At 36.1% G+C, this 19154-nt stretch overlaps 1 protein-coding gene across 2 annotated transcripts in view; it reads left to right on the plus strand.

The window, feature by feature from the left end:
* The window catches only part of Ugt8 (UDP glycosyltransferase 8), a 66574-nt gene extending 47798 nt beyond the window's left edge, over window positions 1-18776 (plus strand). For both annotated transcript variants that reach the window (XM_005077141.4, XM_040751905.1), the window contains exons 3-6: window positions 8192-8334; window positions 9685-9761; window positions 12187-12406; window positions 16402-18776. In XM_005077141.4, the coding sequence (XP_005077198.1) occupies window positions 8192-8334; window positions 9685-9761; window positions 12187-12406; window positions 16402-16765 (804 nt within the window). In that variant the 3' untranslated portion in view covers window positions 16766-18776. The remainder of the gene's footprint in view (window positions 1-8191; window positions 8335-9684; window positions 9762-12186; window positions 12407-16401) is intronic.
* The last annotated feature ends 378 nt before the right edge of the window (window positions 18777-19154 follow it).

A 19154-nucleotide genomic window follows, 5' to 3' on the forward strand; every position in this document is an offset into this window, starting at 1 on the left:
TTCTGTTTTGCTCTATTCTGGTTTATAATTTAGAAACACCAAATACCAAAATCATAATATTAGAAAAAGAATTTCTGATATTTATGATTAACTTCTTATGCTACCAGTGCTTTTTGGTTTTTACTCTTTCATTTAGTTTAATTAACTCTAAATGTGTTTCTAATAGGTTCTGGAAATATTTAGCCTACAGCCTGGAAATGACTGTCATCAAATTATTTCTGTAGCAGTGCCACTTTGAAATCGGGAGAAAATAAGATAGAATCTCCAGATATTTAATGTAAATACACTTTCTAAAATTTAACATTTATTATTTCCAGGGAATCCATTTGGCCAGAATGTGAGTAATACAGCAAAGACAGTGTTTACTCACTGTTAGTGAAGGCCAGGAAGCAGAGCTGGACTTTGAACACCCAGGCAGGAAACTATATCTTGCTCTTTTATATTCCTGGCGTGCAGTCCCTTGCATATAAAAGATGACCAATAAAAGTTTGTTTAACTGTGATTGCATCATTGATGAAATGAATATGCCTGCAGATAAAATAAAGGCACTGTAACCTTTCCCTTTGGACTATAAGTAGTATACATGTCCATTTTTTTGCAGCGTACATTGGCTATTTACTCTGACAGGAGATTAAGGAGTGTGTATTTCATGCTGCACAGCTGTACTCTGTTCTCAGTCAGGGACAAAGGTGCCTCTTCTGTGTGTCGTCTCTTCCCTCTGTGCACATAGTCATTTAAAATCTGTTTCCAGGTTTCTTTCTTTCTGACATCTTTTGAATCTTTGCTTACTTCTGTAATGTAAAAAAGATTTACATATCATTTTGAGAGACTTTTGTCTTTTCTGGTCAGTTTCTTCAGTTTGTTTAATAGCTGCTCTTTTCGTTACCCTGTGGCACTTTGCACAGCACCCCAGCACCTTGCTGTACTCATGTCCTTGGGTGCCCAAAATGCTTGTCTGCAGTTTGTTGAAGGTCTGAAGAACCTTGAAAATTTAACTGTCTTCAAAGGGTTTCAAATTCTGCTTACTTCTAATTGTAACTGTGCTGGTAAAAATGAAAAGCCTGTTGAAAAAGAAAAAGATACTTCAGCATCTCGGTGGGAGTGAATGTGTCTTTCATGGTTCTTTCATTCTTTTGAATGTTCAGAATGAGACTCAGCCCTCACGTTGGCACTGATGTCTCTATTACATCTTTAGGTTAGTTGTTCCTTAAACTCCCAGATGAACTTGGAAAGCATTTGGGTTTTCTAGAAAACTTGATGACTTGATTTGATACTGCATGAAAACATTGTATTCGTTCCTTCCCTTTATATATAATAATTAGCGCTGTCCTGAGGAGTATAAAGTATGTTAACAAAGTATTTAGAAAACATACTGTTTTAGAAGGACTGTCTTATCTTTTCTAGGGATGCATGTCTTTTCTTTTCATCCCATAATTTATGAATTCCTTATTAGAGATCTTGGCTGGGAAAAAGAACAGGCATATTTTTAGCTGACAAAGTGCTTTTTAAATATTTGATCCCATTTAATCTCAACATCCTGTGATGTATTGCCTGCACTTGTGGAGGTGAGGAAGCCAGGCTTCCAGTGACTTGATTAACATCACACATCAAGTGGTGGAATTGGACTCTGAGGAAAATCTTCTCCCAGGCATGAAAACAGTGTTTGGTATATGTTCATTTTGAGTAGTAACTTTTAGATATTCATTTTTTCTTTTGTGTCTGTGTGTGTGCGCGTGTGTGCGTGTGTGCGTGTGTGCACGTGCAAGCATGCTTCCCTGTGTTGTATGTACTGGTGTGTGGACATCAGAGATTGGCATCCACTGCCTTTTGTTTTTTGAGCCAGGTCTCTTATTGAGCTTAGAGCTCATCATCTTGGCCAGAGTGACTGCGGACTCTGTGAGCTTCCAGGATCTGCCTGCCTAGTCAGTCCCCTAGAGCTGGGGTCTCACCTCGGGCCTGGCACATCTGACTTTCGCCTGGGTGTTGAGACTCTGAACTCCATTCCCCATAATTACTTAGTAAGCAGTTTACCCCATGCTGTCTCCCTAGCTCTGACTTTTATATTTTAACTGATAGTTTTTGTTTACTATGTGTTGTTTAACTATTTTGTCAATATTCAAAGATCATGTGATAGTTGGAGCTGTTTTTAAAAGATCTTGTATTAAAATATTTGCTATTCTTGATGAATTTTAGAAAATAAATATTTCAATTATTTACAGCCCACCTGACCTAAGCAGAACATTTTTATATCAGACATGGTAAAATGCAGATAAAAGCCCTATTGATGTTGGTATTGAGAACAACAAAAGTGGCCTCAGCACCCTCCCCCTTGTCTTCTATCGCCATCTATGTGTAGGACTGGCTCACAGTCCAGGCATTCTTTCCCTCAGAATGCAGGGGACTGACAAAGGATGCAGTGTTACTACTTTCTTGCCTGTGCTGGCCCTATTTCAAGGCTCCCAGTTTTGGGTGGAGAAAGAGATGTGGGTTTGGACCACAGCATGCCAAAAGGACATACCTAGAGCTAGTCACTGCCTCCCTGTCTGTTCCCAGGCATCAGACATGGAAGATCCTGATACTCTCAGATAAAAGCCTCAATGAAGATGGAGGAAGAACTGTATCACTCAATCTTCAGTCATTCTTTTTTTGGTTTGGGAGCAATTATCTGGGTGTTTAAATGATCTTAAATTATTATATTAATAGGAGGCTTCTGTTTATTTTTGTATAGAAGAGTGAACATTAATTATTAGTGATGATCTCTGAAAGGCTGAAGAGCTAGTTAAACATTTATATTGTCCCTGATTTTTCAACATCGTTCATGTAGAACTAATACCTAAAAATACAGAAATTGTTATACTTTTGGGGATCATTACTTTCCTGTATTCTTTAATTTCTATTGTACCTAGTCTTCTGACTCAGAGCCCAGCTACTGTACTCCTCCATGCATGCTCTTCAGCCCTTCGGAGTGGGTGGGGTAGTCAGAGGACAATATACATAACTACCTGCTTCCTGCTTCCTGTATGAAGTCAAGTCGTTTGATATAACTGATCCAGAGAAAGGAATCTGTCAGCTAGAAAACAAATCACTGTCTAGTCATATTTTGACATTCAAAGGAGGCAGACATTTTAATATACAGAAGGGGTATTATTATTACATTTTCTTTACTGCAAAAGACAGAACTGCAAGAAGACAATATGATTAATTTTATTTTAATGTTGTCTTTTCCAAATACTCATATACAAAGAGAGAAGTGGAGAGAGAGAGAGAGACAGAGAGACAGAGACAGAGAGAGAGACAGAGAGAGAGACAGAGAGAGAGAGACAGAGAGAGAGAGAGAGAGAGAGAGAGAGAGAGAGAGAGAGAGAGAGAGAGAGAGAGAGAGAGAGAGAGAGAGAGAGAAAATGAGCACACATCTGACATCTGGCAATTAAATTGTGTAGAAATAAAATTATCTATATATAATGTGGTAACATCTGACATCTGTATTACTGTGTTCATGTAGAACACCTGATTCACTGTTTTGATCACTGGCTTTCCTTTACATTTAGATAATTGGAGAGTTATTTTCCCGGAGTTTAGATTCTCCTGAACCCTTAGGAATGAGTATCTGCTCTGTGCCTGTCATGCCATCTTGTGGTGGAAAGTACAATGCTGTGCTTACATCTGATTATTAAAGAATGGATGTGATTTCTAAATTTACATTTTTGATTAAATGAATTATGTATTCTCTGCATATGTGCATAAATACCCACAATATATACAAGAAGTAATGTTGTTAGTGGAAGTTTTGAGTTTAAAAAGTAATTAAAATACATCAAATGTAAACATAACCTAATTACAAAATAAAATGTAAGGAGAGAAATTAAACCCTGAAAATAATTAAATTACATTGTAAAGTAACAGGAAATAAATTTCAGAATTATCAAGGATGACAGATAAGTGGAACCTAGTACATTTAGAAAGTACCTGATATAGCAACGGTTTGAATCATTGAGAAGATGAAATATTCAATACATAGTACTGATAAAGCTAACTCATGAGACGATTAAAAGGAATGGTGGCCCCAGGCATGGTGGTGCACATGGGAGGCTAAAGGATGATGATTGCTTAAGCATAGTCAGGACTAAATGGCTAGTATCAGAGTATCAGGAACTGCAGAGCAAGTTCCTGTCTCAAAGCAAATGAAATGCTGCTGATAGAACTCAGCCACGCTAGTCTAGATGTGTTGAAATTAAATTCTGTTGTTAAGTTCTAGATGCATTGAAAGTTAGTACACTAATGAGCTCGTACTGATGAATCACTGAAAGAAAATACCACTTGAGTAATAGTATTAGACTGGGAAAAGATTGCTGAAAAACCCTGAGGCTTCATAAGAGATTGTATCCTTTGTGAAAAAAGAAGTTGAAAGAAAATCGTAAAACTTTAATGCTTAGTAAGGGAACATTAAAATGAGTTCTGTAAATGCTTAAAGTTAAATGAATGAAATTGTGGTATCTTAGCATTTAGTGGAGTTCTTGTAGATGATATGGAAACATTCTGAGTTTGTGTTCCTCTTATGTAAAGTGAAACATTTTCCTGGAACATTTGTGCAATTTAGCATTCTTTGGGGGAAGGTTTCCTCGAGTCACTTATGTAGATTTCTATTTGATTTTTTTGGTGCTCATCCTTTATTATGTGTTGTAAATTCCTTCTAGCTTTAGTATTTTGTTGCTTCCATTCTCTGTAGTCTGTTTGATCTTTGTGAGATACACCTGTTTCTGTTGTGACTTCTGATGTCTCTGACCAAGGAAGACACTTCTCGAGTATGACAAAAGCATTCTTTTGTGCCTACAGATAAACCACCTGTTGAATTCAGTTTGACATGTTTTGGCCCTCTATGATTCATGCTCTGTGGAAATGTAGAGCCTTATATTTTCCCTAGACCTATAGTTGTATCACTCCTTTGATGAAAAGTCCCATCTCACATCTGATAGCAGTCTGTCTCCATCAGCTGTTTTCATTGCTCTATCCCAAATGCTTACACTAAAAGACATAATTGATCTAGTCTCTGGGGGCACATTACTGCCTGGAAAAGTAAACTGCCTTTGCTTTTCCAAATTTTCTTCCTCTTTTTATGGCTTTTCATCTTTTAAATGATTGCTTGTGTGATGCATGTATGTCACTATGTGTGCATGTATGTGTGCAGATACATGCATGTGTGTGCACACATGTAGAGATAGATCAGTGTCAGACATCAGGTGTTTTCTTCACTGGTGCCTCAGCTTATTTGAGCAGGGTCTCTTGCTGACTTGGCTAGAAAGGCAGTCAGCACATCCTGGGTCCATCTGTATACACTTACCCACCACTAAGATTGTAGATATGCATTGTTATGCCCCGCTATAGATCTGAACTGAGGTCCTTGTGTTTGAACAGCAAGAAGTTTACCAGTTGACATTCCCCAGCCTCTTATTTTTTTTCTGAAATTTTAACTTTCTTTTAATGTGTCATAAATTCTCTTAGAATATGTATGTACTGATAATGCATTAAATTTAATTTTATGAAAAATTGTCATCATCCTAACATTAATATTTGTAAGTCAGGCATATTACTATTATTACTCTATCTTTATTGATATTTTCATTTTGTCTTTTATTAAAGCAATCGTGTTTATTAAGTTTTATGTTTATTAAAGTTTTATTCAAGTGTGTATTATACACTTCAGTTTAGTTTCTTTTATATCTATTGATGTTGTTGGTGTTGTAAATGAACGAACTTTAAGTCTGTTTTTTTTTTAATTTGGTATTTTCTTGGAGGGAGGGAGGGCGTTTCTAAATACTTTTATATTTTATAATATTAAATTTTTGCAGTAAGGGTTTTTTAATATTATATGTTTATTTTGAAATTGATTTTATTAAAGAACTTCTAGAAAAAGGATTTGTACTATATCATTGATGACATACATAAAAGAGATGGCATCCGGGGCTTCCCAACCCACTGGAGACAGAGGCATAATTTTCATGAAATTCAAAGTCTTTACTCTGGACTTGCAGCTTTGACATCCCTGTAACCTATGGCTAAGATGAGTTTGTGCTTTCTGTATGTATTTCTAGCCAAATCCAAAACTCAGTCCCTTCACTGTTCACATTGTACACCTGCCAGAGAAATACTCTGTGCACTTGTGAAGATTAGAAACAATGGGGGGGAAGGAAGGGTTTCATCAAGTAGAAGTCAGGTGTCCACTTTTTCCACATCTGTACTCTGGACACCCCCCTCATCTATTCATGCCTCCAACCCAGTGTGAATGTCAACGTGAAGGCACACTGACCATTTTAGGCCAAGAGAAGTGTTACCTACTGAAAATACTGACTACTTTTCCTGCAGAGAACCATGATTGCTACTATTCTACTTCCTCATCTGTTAGTGAAAACTAAACAAATATAACTTTACTGTGGTTAATAACTGTAGTAAAAGGTAGAGAAAAAAACTAGATGTGTGGTTTCATTTTATATCATATAGAATAAAATCTGGAGAAAGCTTTATCACATGAAATCCACTAAAACTCTAGGACCTTTCAAATCTGTATGAAAGAAAATGTCAGTGGCATCATTACTGTAAGGCCTTCTGCATCTGAGTAAACCTTTTGCAAATAGTATTGATCCTAAAATTGAATAGTAGGTGGTGAATGACCTGAACACAAGGCATATGGGAAAGGTGCCACGTTTCATGCCTTCTCCATGTAACATTTTTACTTGTGTTAGGTATATCGGCCTGAGAGTTGTGCATAAAACTTAAGTTGTGATTATAATCTACAGATATCAAGCTCATATTTTCAGCATGTAAAAAAAGGCTTGGTAAATGTAGAAACAGATAAATTAGTAGTTTTGATCCTAAGTTGAGATAGCCTCTGTTTCTTTATACACTTATAAATCAAGTTGCTTAGAAAATAATGTTTAAGATATGTGTCTATGCAATATTCATAGTGTGTCTTCTTCACTGGCTATAGGATTTAACATCTGTCCATCATCACTCTCTGTTTTGCAAGGTTTGATTCTCTAAATCATTTGGGATATAAACTGTGGTCCTTCCCTTCCATCTCTAGGAATGAAACGTACAGTATCATTAAATAAAGAAAAACCATGTAGGTCACAAGTTTCCTTTCTGAAGGCAAGCTGAGCCATAGTACCAGTGTGATATGATTCTTACCATGTAGTGCTCTTTGGCTGTGCTCTAGAAAGTGGTGTGAATCTGTAAAACCACTTTGGCACAGGGCAGCAATCCACTAATACTGAGCAGAAAGGCAGGTTTGCAATGAAATTGGCAGCCAACTCTGTACCACAAACACTATTACTATAAAACTAAAACACACCCTTGTTTTTATGACTGCCTATATCATGCCAGTCAGTAGACAGCAGGGCTATACTTCAGAAGGTCTTATGTGCACTCAGATGCACTGGACCTGTTAGTGATCACACAGTAAACAGCTTCCACGTCTATTAGAGAGATTTATTCACATTGATGACCCTCAATTAACATGAGATTTGTGCTTGCAGAACCCAGCTGACAGAAGTGATACCTGTGTCTGGGACTGCTTTCATTTTTAGTTCAAATCATCCATCCCAGGGAAGCTGAAAAGGATTTACTGAGGAATTTAGCTGTCGGATTTATCACATAGTCAGTCTGCGTATTTGCTTATATTTTCAATTTCTCTGAAAACATTGTTCAATCGTGGTTCAACTATTCTGACTTTTGAGGTCTCACACTACTAGCTACTGGTTTATTGTGGTTGTTACTCACTGGCCTTAAAGAAAACAAACAAAAAACATATGCCATCCTCGTTCAACGAGCATTGTCAGAAGAAATATTTTTTTCATTATTTTATTTTATATATATGAGGGTTTTTCTTTCCTTATATGATGAACATGCCTGTAATAGACAGAGGTCAGTAGGGAGTGCCATAGCCCCAGAAACTAGTGTTATGGACAGTTGTAGTCTGTGTGGTGGTATTGGGAACTGAACCCAGGTCCTTTACTAGAGGAGAACATACTCTTAATGGCCGAACAATCTCTCTGAAGCCTGAAATAAAACTTTTAAAGTAGTTTGAAGTTTTTAGTGGAAAATGCCACTAAAAATGATTTTTCAAAGAATACCTTTGATGCCATTGACTGAACTGTATTGGTCTTCATAAAAATTGCCCTCCATGTTTCTGTGACAGGATCTGCAGAGTTGGGTAAATGGTGCTCAGGAACATGGCTTTGTCCTGGTTTCTTTTGGAGCTGGTGTCAAATACCTATCAGACGACATTGCTAACAAGCTGGCTGGAGCTCTGGGAAGATTGCCTCAAAAAGTGATTTGGAGGTAAGGTCATGGTAACTTACGTTGTTTTTTTTGCTGTTGAGTCCTAGTTTCTTCTTATTTAATCTTCATGCCATGGAACACTAGCGCATGGAACATTGATTGACTGGCTAGATTAGATGATCTTGAGGTTTCATTTTGTTTCTAATGCTTTGAAATCAATAATTAATTCATAAAGGTCAGTGCTGAATCAAAAATAACTGCATAGGAAGAATATATATAGTTTATGTTGGATACAGTTTTATATTTCCTTCAGACTTAACCCTCAGTTTTTCTTACTTTAAAAACTTAGTTGCAATTTCATGCCTGTTTATAAGTTTCTTCAAATCAGTTTGGAATAAGGTAGATAATGATGAGTGAGTAAATACATACCTCATTATTTCAGGTACTTTGCACTCTCCCTGCATTTTCTCAACTTTATTAATATTTCTAGACTCCTAATCTGAGAGACTGTGATTCTGAAACTTTCAGTAACTTGCCAGATAATTAGTACTGGTTAAAGTAGACCTGAAATATATCCCAACGTCCTGAAGACACTGCAGCGGAACATCAGACCTGTATAATTCATTAAGCATGTACTTATTTGCATGTACCACTATTTCGGAAGTTTGTGGACATAGTAGTGAACACAACTCCACAGTAAAGAAAAAGGATCTTCCAAGCCATTATATATACTCTGAGTTGTCCAGGGTTTTACCTTCATAACATTGGGTAAGGCTGGGCTAGAAGATGCTTACAAACTGTGTTCTGAGGAGGACATTGCCCTTCTTGGTCTAGTTCCATTGAGATTTTGCCATCAGGCTTAACCCAGAGCATCCCTGTGCTTTACTGAGGACGACGGTTCTGTTTGTTTACATAAGATTCTTGTCAACCTCTTAATTGTGAGACACTTTTGAGGCTCATCACATAGGAAAGAGTGTAACTCTGTGATTTGCTCTGCCAGTCTCTCTACTGCCAAAGCACAGAAGCATACTTTCTGCTGCCTTTCAGTGTTGGCACTGGGTGGCAAGGATGGTGGCTGGTGTCAACTCCGTGTTGGTTGTTTTTCTTCTCCCTGGTTGCTTGAGTAGAATTAAATTCAGCAAAGATTCCTTTGAATCCCCCATCTCTTAATGTTTGTCTCTTATAAGATCAAATGGAAAATAGACTTTTATGAGAAAATTGTACCTTATATATTTGTGGAATGTTTTATTATAAAGAAAGTGAAGCACGTTTTTATTGGTACTAAACCAAAATTTCTCTCACAAGAATATCAGTAATGTATCATATAACATAATACTTGTAAATCTACAAAATCAACCCATGTTTAAAATCTTTATTTCTGAAAGACCCATTGTGTGGTATTCATTTTAGGTTTTCTGGAACCAAACCAAAGAATCTAGGAAACAACACTAAGCTCATAGAATGGCTGCCACAAAATGACCTGCTTGGTAAGTCAGTGACTGCACTTAGTTAACTGATAAACAAACATGGTGTTAGTTCTTGAATGGTTTGGAAAATCTGTGCATGGTTTCCGTTGGACTCATTTTTATCTAGTACTTCCATTCTTAAAATTCAGACCATTGATTCAGAATTTTTTTGTTTTTTGGAAAATCATTTGTAAAATGCAACAACTGGAATCTATAATTAAAAAATTTAAACAATCTTCCAATTTTAATTTTCCATAAGATACGCATTAAATTGTGTAAGTTAGTAGTAGTAAATAAAGCTGTCTTTAATTAGGTTCATTGGTAAAAGCAGTAAAATTTCAACAACTGATGTTGTATTCATTTGCAGATTTATCTAAGTCCTAGATAATTGACAGTTATTTGATTGTCTGAAATCAAAGAAAAGCAAAAAACCAGGGAAATGATTGGTTTAAGTCTAATTTGGTCATTTGCTTAATTGTTACTAAATTGCTGAGTAGTTTTGTTAAAGAAACTTTTGGTTTAGATTTTTATTTTTGTCAACACAAAATTAAAATAGTATTGATTATTTTCTTATCTTCGAAGTATGCCTAAGTATAGAGTATTTTACTTAGTTTAATGAGTACAATCAGTAAAATGAACATTTTTATTCATTAAGTTTCTAGCCAATTCAGTGTCATCCCTTAATGTGTATTAAAGAAAAGATAAGAAGCTATTCATGTGAGCAATGTTGGACACCACTTATGCAATAATATTAATGACAAATATCAAATAAAATGACATTTTAAAGTTATTACTCTTAAAATACTAGTAACAATCTTAAAATACTTTAAAATTATGCTTACTTTAAAATATACTTTCTAGATGCTACAATGGCCCTGCAAGTCAGACATTTTATTTATCATTATTATTGGATGTTTTCTGTCTCTTTTTTTAATTATTATTTTATTATTTATTATTAACATGTGTAAAAAGTTAAATAAAAAAGTTAAATTATTATTGTTTTTAAAGCTAGGCTGTCATGTTATTCAAGTTGTCCTTGCACTCAACTATTTAGCTTTGAAATCTTGCTTCTACCTCCTAAGTGATGGAATTTTACAAGTGTTCACCAAATAGTTAAATTGTGTGTGTGTGTGTGTGTGTGTGTGTGTGTGTGTGTGTGTGTGTGTGTGTGTGTGTGTTGAATCAACACAGGACCTCATTCATGGTCAGTAAGTACTATTGGCATGTACCACACCATTTCACTATGTCTCCAGGCCACAGGCCCAGCAATTTAAATTTTTCACTGTAAAATGCTAAATAAATTTTTATATAAGTCCTCTGTACCTAGCTCATTCTAAGTATAGTAAATGAGCAAAAATAAACACAACGATTTTCTTTTCCCAATACTTTTAGTTTTTCCTTCTCTTTTCTGTCTTTGTTATCGTTACCTCTGAATTCATACAAGGTAGGGAAAAAGAAGAAAAATCCCATAGAAAAGTTGGCCATCAACTAGCTCAGTGCAACAATGTAATGCTTTTACCTAGAAACATCTGAGCATTAAATGTGGGACCCACAGCAAAATGCAGATGTTTAGTGGTCTGTGGGGAGGATGGCTTCAAGGCTCCCCCAGATTTTCCTTGTCTCAGTGTTCTGACTTTTCCAAGGTTATTGCTTTGATACTACTCTTAGCATCACCTCTGCAGGCTTGTAATGACTTCCCTAATCAAAGATTCATCCAGGACAAAAAGTGGTACCAAATCCCTGTCTTCTCCCCTTCTTCCCATAGTGTCCCCTTTTCTTCAGATGCCAGCACTACTTGAGCTTTCAATGCTGGACTTGATAATAAAGGATTTGTTAAAATAACGAGTTTGGCTGCCAATTAATGCTTTTAAATCTGACCCTCTATGTAATCTGAGATCAGGGGGAGGCTCTCTCTATATAACACGTAGAGACACAAATGTACTGAGAGCACATTTATACATAGTAGATTTGTATTTCTGCAACCAATAGTTATTTGCTGGCCAACAACACATTTCCTAAGCACACTGTTTGTTTTTGTATTTTTATGCAAGTTTTTCATTCCTGTAATTAAATACAGGACATTTTGACAGGCTAGCTTTTCTGGTCCCATGATAGCTATATGTTACTTCATCTCTTACAGTTGATGCCCTCATTGTCTCTCTTTCTTATCAGCAGTTAAAGTGTGTGTTGCTAGTTATATGACAGTTGTGTTTGGGAGAATGTTGTCATAAATTTCCTGATCGATGGTAGATGTTTAAATTACCTAAAAATGGCTTTCAGTTGATGTATGTAACAAACATTTTAATCAATATAAAGAATGGATCTGTGAAATTACCACATTAAAAATTCACTTTCTAAAATATATATTTACTATAGTGTTGGTCTTGTAAGAAATTCTAGATAACTCTAGAGTAGTAATGTAAGTTGTTTCCTTTTTATCTTTTAGGTCATTCAAACATCAAAGCCTTCCTAAGCCATGGTGGTTTGAATAGTATTTTTGAAACTATGTATCATGGTGTCCCTGTAGTGGGAATTCCACTTTTTGGAGACCATTATGACACTATGACTCGAGTACAGGCAAAAGGCATGGGGATCTTGTTAGAATGGAAAACAGTTACTGAAGGAGAGTTGTATGATGCACTGGTGAAAGTTATCAATAATCCGAGGTAAGACTTCAGCTAATATAAGACAGGTGACTATATATATATATATATGTGTGTGTGTGTGTGTGTATATATATATATACATATATATATATATATAGTCACATATGCACACATATCCACGTAGGCGCGTATATTTATTTACATAGCATATTGACAGTAAGTTGTCTATAAGATCATCATGGAGATACCTTATATTACTATTATATCTTATGTGTGTTCTCTAAAATTTCAAAGTTAAACATGTGAGTTACCCATTCAAGTTGTGATCCTGAGGCGTTTGCCACTAAGATTTGTCAAAAAAACTAAGGTAGTATGTCAGATTTTGTAATTTTTATGCTCATTTGTATTGTTGATACTCATTGCAAAGTGACCAAACACTTAATAAGATGTGACTTGGAGGAGGAAGGATTTATTTTGGTCCGTGGTGTATCCTGCTGACCCAGGGCAAGGTCTGTTGGCAGGATGGCTCCTAGCTGCGGTCACCTGAGCTTCCTCACACCTTGATTAGAAAGCAGAAAGTGGAGAGTACTGGTACTGTTCTGGCTTTCTGTTCCCTCATCCTGAGTCCCCAGCCATAGGACAATGCTGACATACTCATCATTTCCTTTCTCAGTTCCTTCCTGGAACTGTCCTCACACACATGCCCCAAAGTACGTTTCTCAGGGAATTCTAAACACCCTCAAGTTGACAGTGCCGATGAGCCATCACACTTGCCGCTCCCTTGCATCAGAATTTTTGCTGTTCTCACTATAGAAATGAGGCACTTGAATCTCAGAGAGCTTCAGTAGTTTGCCCGTGGTCACATAGCTATTCAAATACAAACTGAAGACAGACCTATGTGATGTCTAAGCAGAGCTCTTCACCCTGCCTGGCTAACACGTGCTGCTGCCTTTGCCAGCACTCACTGTTGCTAAGATGTGTGTGCTCATGTGAATGATGAATTAGAATCTCTATTTTGCCTTTTAAATTCTTGATGTGTCCTGAGTTAACCCACTTCACAAATAAGTCTCAGTGGGCAGCTGCCCTGGGCAGTTTTAAACAAAGCAGCGATTTTCTTCATTTAAAGACAGGATGTTTAGTTTATCACGTGATTCAAATGATTATATGTAGCTGAAGAGAGTAATTAATTTCTGTTTTTACCTGGGAGATGTGCCTGAACACTGGGTTGAGAATTGTTGCTATATTCTAAGAAATGTCACATAAAATGTTTTTTTAAAAGACAATATGAAGCTTACATACAAAATTGTTGAATAATCCAAGGTTCATTATGCTATTTTTTTTGTAAGCTCAGGGATGGCACTGATCTTGGCCCCTTACAACAGCCAAAGTATTGGTCACAAATGTGGCTCTTGGAGCAGTATGCTCTGTTCCTCAGGAACCTGCATGCTACCTCTTCTGTAATCTGTAGCTTCCTTTGTTAGACATCATACATTTAAAGACGTGCTGTTTGGAAAATATTTTCATATGGGTCTGCAAAATCTGAAGGAAGGATTTGGAATGGGAAAGTTGGAGAGCTACTAACATTGGGCCATAATATAGAAACATTTGCAGAAAGTGGTTCAGCAAGGCAATTTGTGTGTTTGTTTTGACTGTGGCAGTGAAGGTTGAATCCAGGGGTCTGCACATGCCAAGCAAGCACTCTTCCATGAGCTGTATTCTCAGTTCAGCTTAGCAGTGTTCTCTGAGGTGTGAGTGAGCATGAATTACAAAAACATCAAGCTGTACTCATTTACATTGCAGTGAAATCCTAACTGAAGTATCTTGAAGGACATAATAGGTGGAAAGATTCCTTGCTTAGTATAGAAATAGCAGTGATATGTGCCATTCCCTAAAAGTCATTATACAAATTGGAGCAATTTACTTCAAATGTATGGCAAATGTTCCATATTTAAGGTAAAATCATTATTTAAAAGGCTAATTTGCCTCATTACCGTTATATTCAAGATATTCTAGTTTAAGGCAAGTAACCAACCTTGCTAAAGAAAGTCTTGTTTAGATGATTTTTTTCTTAAACCTAAAGCCTATGTTATTATTACAATACTGCTTCCTTTATCTAGTCACTTGGTTTTGCTTAATGAAAACCCACTACTTTCTTTGTGTGGAAGAACTCTTGTAAGTCTGGAAACACTATCATTTTAAAGAAAGCAAACAGCAAAGTTGAACTGATCTTTATAATTTCACTTATCTAACTCAAGGTCAACTTTTATGGGGAGAGATTTTTTTCATAAATTCATGACATAAAGTGATGGTATTAGTTTCAAAAGGAGAAAATATCTAGGATATTCTGCTTTATTTTCTATCCGAAGAATAGTTTCTTACCCATATGCATATATGTATATATATTAATATAAACTAGAGTAAGAGCAAATCCTTCATTTTCTCTTGCCACATCAGTTAGAAAGCATCATATGTGGATGGGCTCTCATTATTTGGGTGAAAATTTTAGGTCATTTACATCTATATTCATTATAGAGGAGATAATGATAGCAGAATAAATGTGCCTTTAAAAGCTACATCCTTCCATTGCAGGGATATAGAAAAGGCCAGAAGTGATTATCTTTTCTTGCTACTTACCCTAGTCCTAATTCCCTATTTATTTCCTTGATTTGTTTTCATGCCCATTATAAGCAAAATATATAGGGCTACAGCTAGATCACAAAAGGAACATCGCATCAACTCTTACAGCACCATAGCCTTTATGTTAGGAAGTGTCATCTTACAGCTCCTCTTGCTCTCTGGGTCCTCCTTTCATCACATCCCACACTGTCCACATTATGGCTAGTGTTAAGCATCTTGGAGTGCTTAGTGTTCATCGGATCTGCCATAGTCCTACAGGTTGCAAGAACTGCAGTTACTTCAAACTTTTTACATCCTTTCCCGTTGAATATAGAATCTTAACAACTCCTATCAACTCATCATTCTACCATTTCCCCATCTTGTTGAGCCTGCTTCTTACCTTTTACTACTCATGAGGTCTTTTTCAGGTACCTCTTACCATTATTATCTTCGTGCCTGGTATGCTAGCCATTTCTATGTCTAATGTTATTTGGTTCTATGATTTAAGTTACATAATTATCATTCAGTACAGTCTTGAGAAATTTGATCAGATACCCCTTGTATTGCACATTGCTTGTGAACGAATTTACTATTGGAATTCCCAGCTTCCTTATTCTTTACCCTCCTCCTTTAGCATGCCAGATCTTCACATAGACCCAAGATTTTGCTTCTTGGTATGGTACCAAGGGCCATATCATCTGTGATTATTTTTATTTTCCTGAAGTAGAATTTATCTCTTTTGTCTAAGCAGTATAAACTTCTTTCAAAGCCCTGTGCTCAAAAAGACAATAGTCCTCTTTAAGACTGTCCCACATATGGACAGTTATGAAATTGAAAATAAAGTAAAACATTTACATTTTATCAATTTACCTGCTTTTTAGTTAACCACTTGAGGAAGGGTTTATAGTCATGTACACGCTTGCCAACATTCATGCCTATTCTACATATAGGTCATACATCATATCATTGTGCTCCTCAACCCTTCTTTTCTTGTTTAAAATAACATCCTCATGCCATCATTTACTGTGACTTTAAATTAGAACTGAATGGCACTACTTTTTTAAGAACTGGTATGAAAAATATCAGTGTTTTTTTCTGTCATTATCTGATAAGATACATTGATTAATAGCAGTTGGCAGTTTCTGAATTGTAGTGTGTGTGTGATGTGGTGTAGTGTGGGAAGGGCTTGGGTCAGAAAATATGCATCTGCCTCTCATTGTGGAATCATTCTAAGATGGTGGTGATTTCTGGGTTTGCTTTTCCTCGCTAGCCTGAAATATACAGAGGTATTAGAAGAAGTCAAAGCATTTAGCCTAGTGCCTGGAGCACATTTAGGTGCTTAAAGAAGATTATCAATCATTTTCTCCATTTCTAAATTGAGATAGCCATCAGTATAGAACCTGTGTATGCATGATCATATTGTGTTTTTCCCACTGTAGCTATCGGCAGAGGGCTCAAAAGTTGTCAGAAATTCATAAGGATCAACCTGGCCACCCTGTCAATCGGACTACCTATTGGATAGACTACATTCTTCGCCATGATGGAGCTCATCACCTCCGTTCGGCTGTCCATCAGATTTCTTTCTGTCAGTATTTTCTACTGGATATTGCCTTTGTGCTTTTGCTTGGTGCTGCCTTGTTCTACTTCATTTTGTCCTGTGTGACAAAATTTATCTATCGAAAAATCAAAAGTCTGTGGTCTAGAAACAAGCATAGCACAGTTAATGGACATTACCAAAACGGAATCCCCAATGGCAAATACAAAGGAAATAGTCATGTTAAACATGAAAAGAAGGTAAAATGAGCCAACAGCCCAGAATATGGGAACACATCTGTTTGGTCATTGAGTTTGTATTACTATACTTTAGTCTAACAGCTACTAAAACTAAATGTCAGCAAACAATTCTAATACTCCCTCATCAGACCTTTCTAATGAAATGCCATGAATAAGATGTCTGTAAAGAGCACAACGTTAAATGCAAAAACGTATTTTATTCAAATACTGATGCAGAAAGTTGGCACTGAACCATTTAGAAGCCTTAATTATTTAAATCAATTAAGTGATTGTGTCAGACCTTAGTTTTAAATGTTACATGTGTATTATAGGCGAGGACAGATGTCTTTTTTCATAAGATGTGCGTATGTGTGTGTTTCCTATTCCTGTATCAGTGAGTTTTAGCTTGTATTTGTTGAAAGTACAACATATTCAGGAATGGAGTAGGAAGACAGGACCCAAATGTTTCTCTGCCAGTGTTTAACATATGTGAACTTCGAGTTCTCCCTTTAAAGATTGTTTCCCTCAAAATTGAACTCAAAGAGACAAGTGACAAGATGGGTGGCACAATTTTTGTATTTTTGTTTATTATAGATTTTGTATTTGTTTGTTTTGTATACATCCTTTTCTTAAGGGCTATGGATGCATGTAGGGAAAACATGTAATGAAGTAAATGAGTGAATTGGTTCTCACATTTTTCTTATGTTTTTCTCTGGATGAATTTTCTAATTTTCCTGTCTTATTTTAGAAGTAACGTGCTAATACATAATTAAAGCAAAGCAACAAAGCTCTTACTTTTGCTCAAAGTACTGAAGACTGTTGCTCACATGTGACTTGGAAGCAGAGCCATATGTTTGAATGTTTATGTGACTATTGGGTATTCCATAATTTATATTTTGAATATTCAGGTGTCACCATTCTAAACTTTTGACTTTAAAATACCACCTTTTGTTCCTTTAATTGTCTGGGTCACACAATCTAGTACATAGGTGCCAACATATAATTCTTTGAAGCAGAACATTTGTGATTCTCCTGATTGGTAACTGCTTTGTCTGCAGGGGTTTGAAGTTTTGTCAGCAAATCAGACTTTACATGCTACATAGAAGTGACAGGAATTGTACCACCCATTTGTGCAAATGAGTTTCCATTCCCTCACTCCATCAACCCAACTCAGCAGCCTTTTATGTCATTGTGTCTGACATGGGACAGTGACAGTATTCATTTGGAACAGGGAGACGAGTCACAGCCTTCACAAAATCAGGACCTTCCTGTTCAGCCACTTGCTGGATGACAACTATAGTCCTATTCCATGTCACTCTGTTTACTGAGCATTTGCACTACACATTAGGAGTGTGTGCTTTATTTATTTGTGGTTGGAAATCCCACATTTGACACTTGAGAGTAAGGAAATTAAATGTTAACGTCATTCACTAACATGGAAGAGTTGTGAAAAATCTAGAATGCTGTAAATCCTTGTCATACACTATGACATACAACTTTATGACACTCCCACCAGGAGCCACTCTCATATACTTAGAAGTAATATCATCAATAGTTTTCTAATGCACAATGCATAAAATGTACTGCTTTCTGAATACTTGAAGATATGGTATATATACAGACCTGTTAGTTACAACTTTTCACAATCTTATCACAATGTTGCCGTTAAAAGGAAACAAAGACAGGCAATGAGTGGTGGGATGGTAGCAGGACATAGAGTGTATGAATGAGTTGATTCTGCATTTTGGCATTTGATGAAGTTGACTATAGGCACTAACTGGATGATTAAGCATAAGTTAATTTCCACTGTGATTTAAAAGAAAAGACTTAAAACAATAAACAAAATTGAAAATAGAGAAATGTTGTAATAAAATTTTTATTCAGATTTTATTTCACAGTATTATATATAGGTATATTTAGATTATAAACATGTTTCTAAGGCCTCCCTACTTTTGTATGTGTATATGAGTGTGAAAACAATGTATTAAATGTGAGAATGTATTTAATAAAAATTAAATGCAGGGATTTATCCTTTAAAGTACATCAACATGGACTTTTAAATTCTATCCAGTATTAAGAATGTTAAGTACAATTCTTTTTTGTTTCTTTCGGCTTTTAGAGACAGGGTTTCTCTGTGTAACGCCTATCATGGCACTCAATCTGTAGACCAGGCTGGCCTCAAACTCACAGACATTCACCTGCCTCTGCCTCCAAAATGATGGGATTAAAGGTGAGTACGATTCTTAATTACCATTGTTTCTTTTTTATTTTATTTTTGTTGCTTGTGTTGTTGTCCTCTACTCAACCCCTACCCTAGACTCCAATCTAGCCTAGTAGCCAGTTTTAGTAAACAGGGTGACTTAAATTTTTCCATACTTAGGCTAAATTTTCTAATGGAGTAAAATTTTCAAAAGCACAT

This window comes from Mesocricetus auratus, unplaced genomic scaffold (assembly GCF_017639785.1).
Source record: "Mesocricetus auratus isolate SY011 unplaced genomic scaffold, BCM_Maur_2.0 Super-Scaffold_100009, whole genome shotgun sequence".
In the NCBI taxonomy this organism is placed as follows: domain Eukaryota; kingdom Metazoa; phylum Chordata; class Mammalia; order Rodentia; family Cricetidae; genus Mesocricetus; species Mesocricetus auratus.